Raw genomic sequence first — 16,568 nt, forward strand, 5'->3', positions numbered from 1 at the left:
GGGAGATGAGAATGTACTTTATTTTATGTGTGATAGAACTCGTAACAGAACATAAGCAGGAAACAAATTATTTCATCCACGCTTAAAAAAATGTTTTTGGGCTAGTGGAGTGACTCAAATGGTAGAGTGCCTGCCTAGCAAGCATGAGGCATTGAGTTCAAACCCTCATGCCACAAAAATAAAAACAAAATAATAAAAAAAACATTTTGGTGGTGTCGCAGACAATTAAGTCTTTGCTTTGACTTTTCTCCCTATACCTCTCGTGTAATACGGAAGCACATTTCAGTGCTTCCAGGCAAGGTCATCCTTACCAGGGAAAGGAAAGCAACACAGGTACTTAGGGAAGACAATGGAAGTGGAGAAACAACCTTCCTTGATGTGGTAGGCACTTCAGCCAACCAGCCTTAACCCAATTCTAAGAACCCTCCTGTTACACCATCCTGATATGCCATCCCTTCAATAGAAAGCTGATTACAGCCAGCCAGTGACTGTATGGGCTGAGGACAACTAACTCTGTTCTGTTCTCCAAGGACTGGAGAAGCTACAGGAATGTTCTAACTAGCCATTGTATCCATCCTACTTTACACAGAGGTAGGAGAGCTTTTGTAAAGAAAGGGAGTTAGGGTTCCAGAAGGAATGGTGGGGAAGCAGGTGCCAGCAATGCGGGGTGTGATCACCGTTTTCACTTCTGCTTGTTACACAGACCCAGCTAGGGGTTATCTACATTTTCTTCTACAGACCCCAGGCTTTGCTCTGGAGGACAGAGGCCTCTGCTAGGACCCAGTGGTATCTTACCGGAGTGTGGTGGTGGGGACGCAGCTGGGCTGTGAATGGTGGTAGGACTGCTGGAAGAGGAAGACGTGGTCAGGTCCAGGGCTCCCATCCTTGAGTTCAAGGGGGAAGTCAGAGACAGCTTTCTGGCCCTCACTGGGGAGGACGTTCTGGACACTGCCAGTGGTGGTGGGGAAGAGAACTTGCGACACAGACGCGGGGATTTTCCATCCACCAAATGTTCACCTCTGTTGTTCTGACTGGTAGCAAAAAATAGCTCTAATGACCTAAAAATAAGAGCAAACATTGTTAAACGATTGTATCAAGTGACTAAGCAAAGACAGTGTCTCAGAGAACATGCTCCCTACATTAAAAGATCACAATACTATCACACTTCTACTAGATTTTCCTCCATCTAAGTGCCACATGCATACTGCACTTGCCAGAGGAAGACACACACTCTTTGGGCATTGTCTAATTCCTTGCAACTAGGCTGTGTTCCCTTAAGGACCAGTAGCACTAATGTCTCTGGGGGACCCTGACAGACATACAGAACTTAGGTTCCATCCAGACCAATTTAACAAGACACTCCCCAACCCCATGATTCTTACAAATATTAACTTTGAAAAGCACAATTGCCCCCCCTCAAAAAAAAAAGAAAAGAAAAGCTTAAAACAATTGAGTTAGCTTTTGAATAATCACTGAGCTATCAAAGGCCACTTGGAGACTTCAATTCCTTCCCTGGGAAACTCTGTGACCGTCCCTAACACTTCCCCTAGTGGGGCATGGTAAGTTCAAAGGTGAACCAATACCTTAGCCTGCCTGAGAGGCAAGGCTGACATCTGCATGGAGACCCAGGAGGGCAAATCCCACATACCTGACGGGGATGGAGGTGAAAGGCCTCTTGTAGATGTCAGAGAGCTTCGACAGCACTACAGTGGCTGTGGTGAAAATGCGGTAGGTGTGCAGGAAGGTGTTCAGGAAATCGATGCTCAGAAACCGCAGGTCGGTCAGCCGCTCCAAGAGGCGCTCCACGCTGGCATAGCGGATCTGGGGCACTTTGCAGGAGTTGAGGGTTTTACTGAAGCAAATGTCAATGTCATCTTTATGTAGACGGGCATCAGACCTACATGCAAGGCAGGAATGCATTAACCTAAACTGGGACCAGGATTCCCCCTCTGTCACTGAGCCCTTCAGCATTTGTAAAAGTAAACTGAGTGTGTGGGTTTCCCATTGCATTTGATAGATGGAGAGAAGTGCATGTTGATATGTTGATACCAGAGTGCTATAAAACTCAAGTGTGTTTGAGAACATTACACGTCAGTACGCCACTCTAAGGAAGGAAGGACAGGATTGATGTGGAAGGCGTCATAATAACTCATTCCCCTGTGTGGACTGTGTACTTCAATCACATTAAGACAATGAGACCAAAAGTCCACTTCTGGAGGAAGAAAAGGCATTTCTTATGCCCTTAAAGCAGAATATCAGATGTGTGCTTAAAAAGCAGTGACAACCACCCACACTGGGGAGGAAAAGACACAGCTCTAACTGTTATCTAATGATTAACATATAGTATGCAATTCAGTATTTTGTCCTCCAGAACCAGCTGTTTTCCAAGTCTACTGTGTTTTTTACATTTTAACTCCTTAATATCTGCTCTTATCTCAATTGTTTCCTTCCTATACCTTTCTACAGTGCAGTTTCTCATTCTTTTTCCTAACTTCCTGAATTGAATGTTTTTAATTCATTCTTCTTGACTTATTAATGTGTTTATATTTCCTGAATGCAATTTAACTGGTAAATTGATATGCTGTATTTTTGTTATGTGTTCAATATTCTGCAGTATTGAAAATGAACTTATTAAAAATAGTAGTAGATGAAATATGGTCCCCTCCACAGTACCTACCACCACCATCCTGGAAAGCTCTACTTTTATCATTGTGCAAAATCTCTCATCTGGCTGCTTACCACCCCTCACTACAGGGCTGTTCCCCTGGCAGCCTCTTCAGGTGGACCACTAGAACTGCTGGTAGCCTGCGCTTCCTTCTAAGATCCCTGATCCCTTCACTGAAGCATCACAACAAGCAACCAACAAAGTCCTGGATTTCACCACTTCAATAAAGGATATCCACAGGATCAGTGACTGTCAGCGAGCCAACTGCTTGTTAGAACCAGTTGGCTTGTTGTGAGAGCTCTTACATAGTCCTTTTAGCACTACAAGGGATTTGACATTATATATTTATTTTCTTTTGGATAAAAAGGAATCAATAGGTTTGTTAGCTTGCTGTTGGAAGCTTTCCAGCTCAATGTATGCTCAGTTCAAGAAGAAGTAGTTCAATTGCAGCCTGAACGAGCATTTTAAACGACCAGTCTACCCCTGCAGAGGACCTGAAAAAGGGTGGCTGCTTGTTAGCTCTAGTCACATTATTGATTTTGGGAATACACAGCACATCTTTGGAGATTCTGGAAAATAGTGTGGCTCTTTCCTCTACTCACTATGTGACCCTCAAAAAAAATAAAATAAAATAAAGATCTGACTCTAAATCCATTCCAAAATGGCCGAATGAATTACTTTTTCTCTCATTGTTTTCCACCAAAAATCTTCATTTTCTAAGTAGAGGTCAAATATTAAAAGAAAGAAAGCCATAACCCAGATACCTTTGAAAGGGATATTTTCACCTAATGGTCGTCATGATTTTGCATTCTAATTGTAGTTTTGAGCTTTGCATCTTTTGATTATAATTAGTTTGTTCAAAACACTAGGGGGAAAAAAATCATGTCTAAGCCAGCATGAAATGAAATTAAAATAATTATACCACTGTCCTTCAAAATTGTGATTGCATTTTCATTTTAAGAAAAGAAATTAAATATTATGAAATTACTTAATTTTCTTTTATTACACTGAATAAGATCTTACTTTATTTCCTAAGGGATTCTCAAGAAAGACAGAAAGTGTTGTTTAAGCCTCCTGTGATAATAGCAGCTCCTTTCAGGTAAACAGATAAAAAGCAATTATAGGAGATCAAAACCAAATCATCTGTTGTAATTGATAAGGTATAAAAGAAAGTGAGTGCTACAAAGTGATATCATGTCCATAACAAGACATAATTATGACAGGACATTTTTTTCTTTTAACTCCAAACACTGTGGCTTCCACCCACCTCCCCCATGCATGTAGCCATGGAGACAGATGCACAGGGAAGGAGAGATGGAGAGTTTAGGGTGGATAGAGTTGGCAAAATCATCCTCTTTCTTGTGATTGAGGAGAGCCAGGCTCAGGGAGGCTGAGAGAACTAAAAAGGAGAAATGTAAGACCTCTACTCAGTCTTAGGAATAAATCTAGTATAGTTTAGATGTCTTAATGTTAAAAAAAAGAAAACTCCTACAGCCCAAGAAACAGATTCCTGTCCTAGAAGGACAGTAGTTTCCACTCATTTGGTGTCTCCTCTGTGCACCCAAAGACAGAAAAGTTTTGCTCTGTAGGAAAGTGGTTATGCAAATAAATTGGACTAGTACACTGGTAAAATTGGGATGATAAGGGACAGTAGCCACAAATGACCAGACATAAAACTAGTTCTCATTTGTGTTACCTTTGAAAGTCAGCATGATGTGTGTGGACTGATTGTGCAGCTGTCCTGGCTCAGGGGCTTCTAACACAGCTGCACTGTCTGACACACACTGTAACTCCAAAGCAGTTGGCCTGTCATGGCTGTATAACGACCAAACACTACGTCTAAAAGAATGAAATCATGTGTATGTGGTGTGTATGCATGCGTGTGTTTGTGAAACGTTAAAATAAGAATCCCATGTTAAAAATTAAGGAAATTCTAATTCAATGAAGGAAATTCAATGATGAGAATTCAAACAAATTAGGCCATACTATAGGCCTTCTAACTTCCTATTCAATACTCATACTTAATCTTAGCATCATAGATTTTTATAATACTAGATTAAAAGCCTGGAAAATAGAATAGAAAAGAAATCTTTTGAGGCTGATGGAGTGGCTCAAGTGGTAGAGCACCTGTCTAGCAAGCATTAGGCCTTGAGTTCAAGCCCCAATACTGACAAAAAAAGAGAAAGAAATCTTTGCTCTAGAGTTTTAAAATGGTCCTTGCCAAAATATTTTAAATTTTGACTAATAATTTAAAGTACTATCATTGTTTTATAAATTATATTTCTCTACTATTATAAGCCCTGTCTTAATCTAAGTTCTACAACTCATAGCATTCAGATCATGATAACTGTAGTTAATGTTTCAGAAGAGCAAAGTCATCCTTCTAAAGTTAACATTATTTATTGTCTCAGCATAAATAGTTCACATCTCAAAATATCCACATTTTATAGATGAGGAGGCATGAAAGAAACATGTTCTTAGTTTCAAGTAACTTTTGTTTAAAAGAAACAGCTGAATTGTTTTTTAAAATGCACTTGACTCTTGAAATTGAGAATGCAAATAACCAAAAAAATGAGAGTAAGGAACAATTTGGTCCACTTTGAAGCACTCCCCAAACAGTTTCTTAATTTGAAAAGAAAATAGTATATATAGACACGAGCATTAACACAGAGAGCTCTAGCACACAGTTACTGATAGAACTTCTCATTTTAAGCTATAGCTTCCCTAGCAATCCCTTTAAGCTATAGGATTTACTTCATTGGGACATTTATAGATGAGGATGGCAGCCCTAAGAAGACAGTCTCTGGGTCAAATCAGATACAGACAGTGGGCAGAAGGTACCACAGCCAAGACAGTTGATTCAATTTACTAGGTGTGTTCAAAATCTAAGCATATCTCTCCAGCCAAAGCTGGGAAACCGAATTCACACCAGCTAGGGGATGCCAAGTAAGTCAGCCACAGCTCGTCCATCCCCTGACCTTGAACAGATCTGGCTGTCACTACTTCAAGCTTTCATATTGAACTGGAACATTTTGATAAGGGTTTTGTCCTAAATGAATGTTAACAGTATGAAAAATAATTTTTTTATATTATGAGTCAATAAAATAAACTGTGAATCTGGAGAACAATTTGATAGCCTTATTATTTACAATGGCACAATGTGAATTATTGCATGACTGTCAAGAAACATATTCTCAATAAGAAGCAGAATCCTACTGAAGCAATATTTTATTTGAGATTTTTACATTCTCTGCCATTTTGATCTTGATTAAAATGTAAGGGAAAGGACTGTTGCACTTACTTAATCATATGTGGCACAGTAACTTTGGAATTCTCTTCAAACACTATAGTCATTAAACCATTACATCGTATATTGTCCACACACTGTGAAATTAAAAAATAGGCAATTAAAACCCACATGAAAACCTAGGCAGATCATATATTCTCAGAAATGCTTATAGCCAAAAAACTAATTTATTTTCTAATTTCTTTGTGTTAGAAAGAGAGAGAGAGAGAGAGAAGCAGCAACAGAAGAGGTGAACATTACACATTGTGAAACAGATTCAATATCTATATATGCAAACTGTGCATCAACCAAACGCCTGACAAACAACTGAGGATAGATACAAGGGCCATATTGTCCCATAATGCGTTTCCTGAGAATTCTGACCACAATGTCACATCATTACAACTCTCTGGCAATCCCAACACTACTTGGGAAGTTTATAACTTTATTTTGAGCTGTGATTGCCCCTGCGATATTCATTTTCTGCCACCAGGGGTGATATGGAGTAGTCAGATTAGAAATCTTGGATGAAATTCCTATTATCTCACTACTAAGCTCTGTGCCCACTTCTCAGGTATCTTTTTGCCAATAAATTCCCACATCTTACTAGTTTCTCTAGCAGTTTCTGTTGGCACCATGAGGGCTGGTGAGGGGCAGAGTATAATATCTCCTTGCTTCTGGCAGGCTTTAAAGCCCTGCAAGCTTCTTCTCTTTTCTAAGAGTACTCAGAAACTTTTGCTAAATTTCCATTTTTATTATTTATGTCTGCTCCTTATCACTTTAAAGTTTTCCTCTGTGCTTACTTTGGGTTAGAGAAGAATTTATTTTGAATTATAAATATTTCCTTTGAACAAAACAAGAAAATAAAAAATGTAAATAAATTTTAAAATCAGAAATTACTTCGTCATTAGAATACCATAGTGCTTTGTGATTGAAATTAAATAGTGCCAAGAGACCAGTTGCAATGTGACCTCGCACAGAGCCTGATCTCAGGGTCTACCCTCAACTAAATGTCTACACAAAGAGTGAATATGTGTATAAGAAACTAGATCAGTGGAATCCCCCAACTGTTCAATCTATCAGCCATTTTCATATTTGTCTCTATTAAAAATTTGTTTTCCAGAGGAAAACATGTTAAGTGAAGTAAGCCAGGCTCAGAAAGACAAAGGCCACATGTTTTCTCTTATACAAGGAAGATAGTTCGAAAAGATAAACATATACACAAAAACAAACATGATCATATACAATCTCATATGTAGAACATGTTTGTAACAGTGGAACTACTCTATGGAACTCGGGGAAGGAGGGAAAAAGAAAAGAGAATGATAGAGCATCAACAATATAAAATATAACATCTGTGAAAGTGGAGGAAATAAGGATATGTACTGAAAGCTATTAAAAAATGGGGGTTGGGAGGTAAAGGGGTAAGGGAGAGCAATGGAAGGGGCTGAACAGACCAAAGTAAAAGACTCACAGCAAGGAAACATTGAGAAACCCCTTTGAACATTGACTTAGATATTAATAATGAAAGACAAGACAAGATGGAGTGTGGGTATGGGGACTTGTGAGCAGGGGAGGGTGAATGAAGGCGATTAAGGTGAGGGTATATGGTGGATGGACTTCATACAATTATATGGTATAGAACAAAGAAACCTCCTGCAATTGCTTTAAGTAGGGCAAGAAGAGGGTCAAGGGGAAGAGAAGAGAGAATGATCTAACCAATGTGCAATATAAGCCTATTTGGAATTGTCACAATGAATCCCTCTTGTACAATAAATATATTCTAATAAAATTTATTTTCCAGAGCAATGAAACACATTGTAAAACCAAAAGGGAGGAGAGAAAGAGTAATAAAGATGGCTAATCAGATCAAACTACACTATGTGCATATATGTAAATATCACAATAAACCCTACCTTAAAAATAAAATAATTTTTTTCTTTTCCTCATATTTTACGCCATTATTACAAGTGCTTCTGAAAATAAAGTTGAATATTTAAAAATTCTCCTTCTATACATTTCCATAAAGTATAGCATCTAGAAATAATTTTGTGTTATGTTTTTATACACATATTTATGGTTTTAACTATAAACTTAATTATATGTGAATTTATACTCTTTTATAACATACACTATAGGATCAAAGTCAAAATAGGTAAGATCGGAGGGACTTGGATAAAGGGTGGAAAACAATAAGATGAAACCTAGAGTGAAGCCATGTTGAAAATATTTGCTGTAAAAGGGCCTCAAAATTAGCTGGATTCACAGTGGAGCAGAAGTCCAATGAATCCAGAGAAAAATTCTCTCAAAGAAAATATTGAATAATATCTTGGATAATGTCCTCAACAATATCTTTAAAGTAACTACAAGTTTTACTAGAATGCTTTTTATAAACTCCCTCAACATTGATTGAAAAGAACAATTTCAGATGAACATCCCTGTGGTGGACCCCAAAGAATGTGATTCAGAGCTTGGTCCTCCTTCTGCAGAGCTGGTTCCAAGCACCAGCTTCACAGTCTTCAGAAAAGGGCACAGGCTGCTTCTCTGCAGGCTGAATAAATAAATGCTGCTTTGCTCACCCTGGGTCATGTCAGTCTTGGGCAGCTGGAAGTTGAAAATAATATTCTCTCCCAAGTCCTAAAACTACAGTACCCTAGGTATGTGTTCAGTCATGGAATGTGTTTCCACCAGGGATCCAAGCTGCTAGTAGGTGGGTATCCTCCCGGGCCTGAAAAAAAGGCCACACCACTTTTATGAGAGAGCTCTCAGTCAGGACCTGCTGAAATTACACATCAATGGCCCCATTGCACAGTGGGAATACTCCTGAAGGATGGCAGGATGGAGCTGGCTGGTACACGAGTTTATAATAGAGTTTCTTGTGAAGAAAAGAATCTTAAAATTGGATTTATTCCAAAGGCAGATGGACTGACACTGACCATTTCTAAGCATCTCATTGATGTTGGGAGATCTAAACTGGCCTTGTGGAGGTATTCATTGTGAAATAGGGAGAAATGAATGGAGACCCAACAGATTATCAGAACAATATTCTGAAATGAAATGATTCATGCCTCCCATGAGGCAGATATAGGAATGAAGAGGAAGGGGTGGAGATAAATATTTTGAAGAAAGAAATCGTAAAATTTGGTGAGTTATTGAAATAAACCAAGAGAAAAAAACACAATAAAAATCAAAGATGGCCATTGCTATAAAGCAATTAAAATTTTTTTCTGATGCAAATAAATATTCAAAAGTAATAAAGTATGGCCATATGTCTTTTGAATGACACAGAGCTTAACCAAAACCAGTCTATCTTGTGAATTCTCAAAAAGCACCAAGAAGATGCACTCATTATATAGCAATGGGGATTCGACTAAATGGGTGTCTTATGCCCGCATTTATTAAGTACTTGCTATGTGACAGACACTGGGATAAGTGCTGGGAGATGCGGGGGGCGGGGGGTGAATGGAAAGAATAGTTAAAGGAGCTTCCAAAATGAATAAGCATGCTATTTCAAATTCACTTCCCTGGAATGGAAATGGGTTCTTATCAAGCTATGTGGTGGGGACTGGAGGATAACAGGAAAAGGGTTTTATAGTAAGAATAGTTAAGTAAGAAGAGGAAGGAGGGGTTCCTTCACCCACGGTCCTTTCCAGTTACCCCTCAGACATTCCCAATGTCTCTAAAGCACAGTAAGGATGCTGCATGGGTAATTAACACAGGAAATGGGAGAGGAAAGCGATGGTGTTTTGTGAGAACTTCATTTTCCATTTCTAAGAAAATGGTATAATTTCGCAGACAACCTTAGGATGGCTGTACAAGCAAGGACAGAAGTGATATAATATCTGGTGAGATCAAACACACTCCTTTCAGAGCTCCCATACAGAACCTAAAGACACGAACACCCTGTTCAAGTGGCGCTCAGGCTAGGAGAGGGCACTGGAGACAGCCAGAGTTGCACACCTGGGTTGCAAAAAACCGTCCATGCCTCATCCTAGACAGGAACATGGAAAGAAGATGTTTAACTTCTGGTTCTTAGGGATTTGTAGCCCAAACCCCTGAGGAATGCAGAAATTGGGTGAGCATTAAGAATACAGAATTGGGTGAGTCTGAAAACTCAGTAAATCCACCCTTGCAGGTGAATTCACAGGGTATTTCCCGCCTCGTGTGCCAAACCAGGGAAGGGAAAGATAGCATTCCTGCAGCAAGCCATCAAAACTCTGGGATATCCTGAGCCAGGGATCCCAGGACAATCTTCTTTGCCCAGTGACTTTGCCCAACCCACTCCTCCTGAAGGCCAGAAAAGAAGCTCCTATTGGTGCTTTTTGAAACGAGTCAAGAGGAAAGGGGTCTCAAGACCACCCTGCCTTGTTCATTTGAAACAATCCGCTCCACAGTAACCACCGGAGACAGGGTGTGATCCAAGTACTAAAGGCTGAGAGTCAAACCCACGCCACAAAGCCAAAACAGACCTTTCTTCCTGATACTCAGCATAAGAAGCAAGTATTTCCTCTCCTGCAAACCTCACCTATTACTGTGCCAGTCCAGAGAATAGTGACCTGGGACCTGAGAAACCTTTGCACAGAAAAACAGAAGAGACACACAGAGGTATTTTTGATAGAAATTCACAGCATTGCATAGAAACAGCTTAGGCAGAGTACTGCAGACATTTGAGAGAGGAAACAGAAAATCTTTCTTTTATTTACACCTAATATCAATACACATTAGAATACTACTTTGGCTGAAATAATATTTCATTTCATTAAAAATATGTGATTCTATAAAAGAGAATTGGAAACAGAAAGTAAAAATGCCAAAAAACTACCACAAAAAAGATGAAAAATGAAGGGTTTTTTAAAAAAAGTACTATTAAGATAGTGTTTAACTGAATTTATTCATCTAAGATACAGAATGGAAAGTCTTCATTTGTTTTTCTTTTTTGTCATCTCTCTGCCTTCATGAATATAGTGATTTATAATTTAGAATTTAAGAGATGTAGGCAAAAGAGGATAAATATACACTTTTATCTTTCATTTTAATATTTTTACTGTTAGTTATGAAACACTTCAAATGTACAGAAAAGAATGAGACATTCATATACAAGCCACCTAGATGCAGCGATATTAACACTTTGCTATATTTGCAATAGAAGCTTCCTTTTCTTCTAAGGTATAAAACTCCACTAACACAATTAAAGACAATTTCTTCCATTCCACTAGGCTCTTTCCAACCCAGAAGTAACAATTACCGTGAAGCTATTGGTATCATCTCATCCGTCCTTATCCCTGTTTTCTTATTTTACTATATGTGCATGCATTTGCCCATTGCAGTATACAATATTTTTGCATTTTTTAAATTTACAGATGTTTGTATTTTTTATTCAACATTGCTTTGAGATTTATTCATGTTTATTTGTATAGTTCATTCATTCATTTTAACTACTATATATCCTATGGTCAAAACATACATATTAGAGTTTATTTAGTCAATATCTTATATAACATATATTAATAGGTTTCAATTTTTCAACTATTACAAAGATACAATGACTATTATTACATGTTTCTCCTTGTGAGAAAGTTTCAATCTTTGTAACTTTTAGCTTGTCATAGGTAATCTGCTACCTTCTAAGATTTTTCTTTTTGCATTGGGTCTTCTATAGTTTCAATATGTCTCAATGAGATTTCATTTAAGTATATGCAGCTTGGAATTCAGTATGCTTCTTCAATATAAGGACCCATATCTTTTATCTATTTCAAAAATTCCTACTCATCTTCTCTGTGATAACTGCATCTTCTCTCTTATCTCAAGTATTTCTGGAATTCCCATTAGATGTATGTTGTACCTTCTAACTCTACTCCCTATGGCTGAGTCTCTCTTTCAATACTTGCCATCTCTTTTTGCTATGAGGTAGTTTCCTTATAAACCTATTACCTAGTTCTTAACCTTTTCCTCAGCTGTGATTGATCCACTGCCTTTAATGACTTTCCATGGTTGCCATTGGAAGCCATAGTTTCTATGGTTTCCATTTTTAGATTATCTATTCGGTTCTTTGATAGATTGGTCTTATCCTTTTTATACAATGATCAATTCTTTCCATATATTTTCTTTCTTTATTTCTTAGTTCCTTTCTTCCTTTCTTTCATAGTTTTATTATGTTTTAAGCACTCTTATTTTATACTCTTTTCCAAGTTGCCACCCTATTGCCTGAAGTTCTCCCAGGGCTACTTCATCTATTCCCTGTGTCTGCTGACTCTTGCTCATGATAGATATTTACTCACAGGGTTTGTAATTTTTTTTATATGAGCCCTGGTTTATAGAATGTTGCTAATAGAGTGGGTTTGTGTTTGCTTCTTCAAGTTTCTTAAAATATCAATAATGAAAAGTTCTTTTTAAAATAATTTCTCAATTTGGAATTTTTACAGCATGTGAATATTACAAATCTGAATTATAGACCAGAGACACATTCATTTTTTAAAAGGAGATTTTTAAAAATTCAGAACCTAAGACAAAGACAAATGCCCTTATTTCTTTTCTGGGCCAAAGAGTAGAGTTTTTACAGTTCTTATTTCACAGAGGGGACAGTCTTCAATGCCCAGGGTTTAAATAAGGATCCCAATAACTTTAATGGGCTTGAGGCTAGTTCTCACCCCCTTAAGTGTTAATACCTCTAGGACTTGGGGCCAATTTCCAATCTAAAGTAATTCCCAGGTGTTTAAGTCTTTGGCTTATAAGCTTTCTGATCTAGCTTTAAATTCCCTTGTTTCTGGTTAGGGAAACAGACTAGAGATTTCTCTTTGTACCTGCAAATATCTAGATTTTAAAATTCTTTCTTTTGGGAGGAGAGGGCTGGGAATTGAATTCAGGGCCTTGCACTTGCTAGGCAAATGTTCTTCCACTAAGCTAAATCCCCAACCCCTTGAATTTTTTTTTTATTTTACTGATCCTAGGTGTTTAACATATCTCTTTCTGGAGCAAGAGGGGACCTAAATCAGCTCAAATTGCCAAAAGTGGAACTTGAGATAAACATCTTACCATCCAACTGGCACAAAAACAGACATGAAGACCAGTGGAACAGAACAGAGGACCCAGATATGAAGCCACTCAGCTATAACCAACTTATCTTTGACAAAGGAGCTAAAAATATACAATGGAGAAACAGCAGCCTCTTCAACAAAAACTGTTGGGAAAACTGGTTAGCAGTCTGCAAAAAACTGAAACTAGATCCATGTATATCACCCTATACCAAGATTAACTCAAAATGGATCAAGGATCTTAATGTCAGACCCCAAACTCTTAAGTTGATACAGGAAAGAGTAGGAAATACTCTGGAGTTAGTAGGTATAGGTAAGAACTTTCTCAATGAAACCCCAGCAGCACAACAACTAAGAGATAGCATAGATAAATGGGACCTCATAGAGCTAAAAAGCTTCTGTTCATCAAAAGAAATGGTCTCTAAACTGAAGAGAACACCCACAGAGTAGGAGAAAATATTTGCCAACTATACATCAGACAAAGGACTGATAACCAGAATATATAGGGAACTTAAAAAACTAAATTCTCCCAAAACTAATGAACCAGTAAAGAAATGGGCAAGTGAACTAAACATAACTTTCTCAAAAGAAGAAATTCAAATGGCCAGAAAACACATGAAAAAATGCTCACCATCTCTAGCAATAAAGGAAATGCAAATTAAAACCATGCTAAGATTCCACCTCACCCCTATTAGAATAGCCATCATCAGCAACACCACCAACAACAGGTATTGGCGAGGATGCGGGGAAAAAGGAACCCTCTTACACTGTTGGTGGGAATGTAGACTAGTACAACCACTCTGGAAAAAATTTGGAGGCTACTTAAAAAGCTAGACATCGATCTACCATTTGATCCAGTAATACCACTCTTGGGGATATACCCAAAAGACTGTGACACAGGTTACTCCAGAGGCACCTGCACACCCATGTTGAGTGCAGCACTATTCACAATAGCCAAGTTATGGAAACAGCCAAGATGCCCCACCACTGATGAATGGATTCAGAAAATGTGGTATCTATACACAATGGAATTCTATGCAGCCATGAAGAAGAACGAAATGTTATCATTGGCTGGTAAATGGATGGAATTGGAGAACATCATTCTGAGTGAGGTTAGCCTGGCCCAAAAGACCAAAAATCGTATGTTCTCCCTCATATGTGGACATTAGATCAAGGGTAAACACAACAAGGGGATTGGACTATGAGCACATGATAAAAGCAAGAGCACACAAGGGAGGGGTGAGGATAGGTAAGACACCTAAAAAATTAGCTAGCATTTGTTGCCCTCAACGCAGAGAAACTAAAGCAGATACCTTAAAAGCAACTGAGGCCAATAGGAAAAGGGGAACAGTTACTAGAGAAAAGGTTAGTTCAAGAAGAATTAACCTAGAAGGTAACACCCATGCACAGGAAATCAATGTGAGTCAATGCCCTGTATAGCTATCCTTATCTCAACCAGCAAAAACCCTTGTTCCTTCCTATTATTGCTTATACTCTCTCTACAACAAAATTAGAGATAAGGGCAAAATAGTTTCTGCTGGGTATTGAGGGGGTGGCGGGGAGAGGGAGGGGGCGGAGTGGGTGGTAAGGGAGGGGGTGGGGGCAGGGGGGAGAAATGAACCAAGCCTTGTATGCACATATGAATAATAAAAGAAAAAGGAAAAAAAAAATCTTACCATCCAAAAGAAGAAATTTAGATGACCATTTTTGCACATTTTGTACCCAATGTCAAGTCTCACTCATAAATCTTTCTCATTTACTGTGTGAAGCATTAAAATTATTTTCAACAGGAATAAAAGAAATTTTCACTTACACTCAAGTTTCAGAAGAACAAAATATGCAAGCAATAGGAACTTTAGCTCAAAAATCACATAATAAGTCATATTTTAGTTATACAAAGGGTTTTTGATAAGAGCCACACTATCTCTAATTCATCTGTAGGACAGATAAAAAGAGGGACAGACAGATGACAGATAGATTCATCATTTTATAATAGAGGAGTCATTTTCAAAATGCACTCCTTCCCCAAACTTCAGGGACAGAATGGTGTAAAAAACACAGGGCTCTGGGTGGGGGGGGCCTGGTCCACTTACTCCATTTCAACCAGGGTTCTCAGCTGTTATCTCACTTCTCTTTGGGACTTTAAAGAAGGGACACCATTCTAGAAAAGTGTTAAACAGCAATAGAATTTGCACATGCAAGTGTTTATACGAACATACTGATAGTGCAATTGATCCTCCATGTCTCTCTGGGTTCAACAAATGTGGATTGAACCAACTGTGGATGGAAAAGATCCAGGAAACATTGCATCTGTGTGAGCCATACATAGATTTTTTTCTTTTCATGATTTCCTATAGGATATAGTATAATGACTATTTATACAGCATTTACAGTTTTAGGTATTATAAACGAACTAGGGATGATTTAAAGTACAGAGGAGGTTGTGGGTAGGTTACATGCAAATACTACACCATTTTATATAAAGGACTTCAGCGTCCTTAAATTTTAGTATCCTGGGGATCCTAGAACCAATTCCCCTGAGGATACTGAGGTACAACGGTATTCATGATTATATCAGAATTTATCTTGGCCATTGGGGAGAAATGATGGGGCCCTGGGAAAACAAATACAGTTCACTTAGTTAAGAAAAATCGCATAAAAATAAGCAGGTTGTCAGGTTTTGATAATGTTACATTGAACTTGTGTGAATCATAATAAACCTGGAAATTGTTAGGATAACAAAAACAGATTCCTAGGTCGTGGGTAGCTTAGTTCAGTTTTTAAAAACTAGGCTGATTCTGAGACTGTAAATGTTCACAAAACCCCAGGTGATTTTGATGAGCTGGTTCTTGGACAAGTGTTGAATCTTGCTTTCAGTTGTGAGGACCTTGCTAAAGGCAGGACCTGTTCAAAGAACAGTGGTCTACAGTATCACCATATTTTTCTGACTTTCTCAATACTTCTAAGTAGTAGGAAGAAAGGTATATTCCATTTTTCTTTTAATTCACCATTTTTTGTTAATTGAGAAAACTCTCTATTGATTCCAGAAAATCTATTTTAAGGGAGAAAGCATGTCCTATGTGCTACAAATTTGTCTATACAGGTCTAAACTTTGGCACAATATAAAAAATTTCTGCCTAAATCAAGTTCAGAGGACAATTTTAATTCTACATTTTAGTTAATTCTCATAAATTATAGCAAAATCTATTTAATACACCATTATGTATGCCAGTGAGACAAGCACGGATTGATTCACTATACTGTAATGAATGGTCAAATCTTCTGCCTCAAATTGTTCCCTATAAATAGATAAAAAGAGGAAGAATTATTGGTTGAGACCATTAGCCACTTGTATGTTTTGTTGGAGGCGCCAACAGTTAATTATGGACCTGCTGGTGTAACTAAAGGTGTAATTAATCAGTCAAACAATTGTTCCTCCTCAAAGTTACAGCTTCGAAGAGAGACCTGGCAAAGACTAAAAGTCTTAAATTTTGCAGAATTCCTTATGTGAAACTGGGATTGTATCAGTCCTCAGAAACCACTTTATTGTCTTAAATAAGGGTCACGTGTGATTAGCATAACACAG

At 38.0% G+C, this 16,568-nt stretch overlaps 1 protein-coding gene across 3 annotated transcripts in view; it reads right to left on the reverse strand.

Moving 5' to 3' along the window:
* The window catches only part of Rasgrf2 (Ras protein specific guanine nucleotide releasing factor 2), a 254,789-nt gene that overhangs the window by 105,111 nt on the left and 133,110 nt on the right, over window positions 1-16,568 (reverse strand). For all 3 annotated transcript variants that reach the window (XM_074077198.1, XM_074077197.1, XM_074077199.1), the window contains exons 13-15: window positions 5,967-6,049; window positions 1,649-1,897; window positions 796-1,058 (exon numbers count right to left, since the gene is read on the reverse strand). In XM_074077198.1, the coding sequence (XP_073933299.1) occupies window positions 796-1,058; window positions 1,649-1,897; window positions 5,967-6,049 (595 nt within the window). The remainder of the gene's footprint in view (window positions 1-795; window positions 1,059-1,648; window positions 1,898-5,966; window positions 6,050-16,568) is intronic.

Source organism: Castor canadensis, chromosome 6 (genome assembly GCF_047511655.1).
Source record: "Castor canadensis chromosome 6, mCasCan1.hap1v2, whole genome shotgun sequence".
Classification (NCBI taxonomy): Eukaryota; Metazoa; Chordata; class Mammalia; order Rodentia; family Castoridae; genus Castor; species Castor canadensis.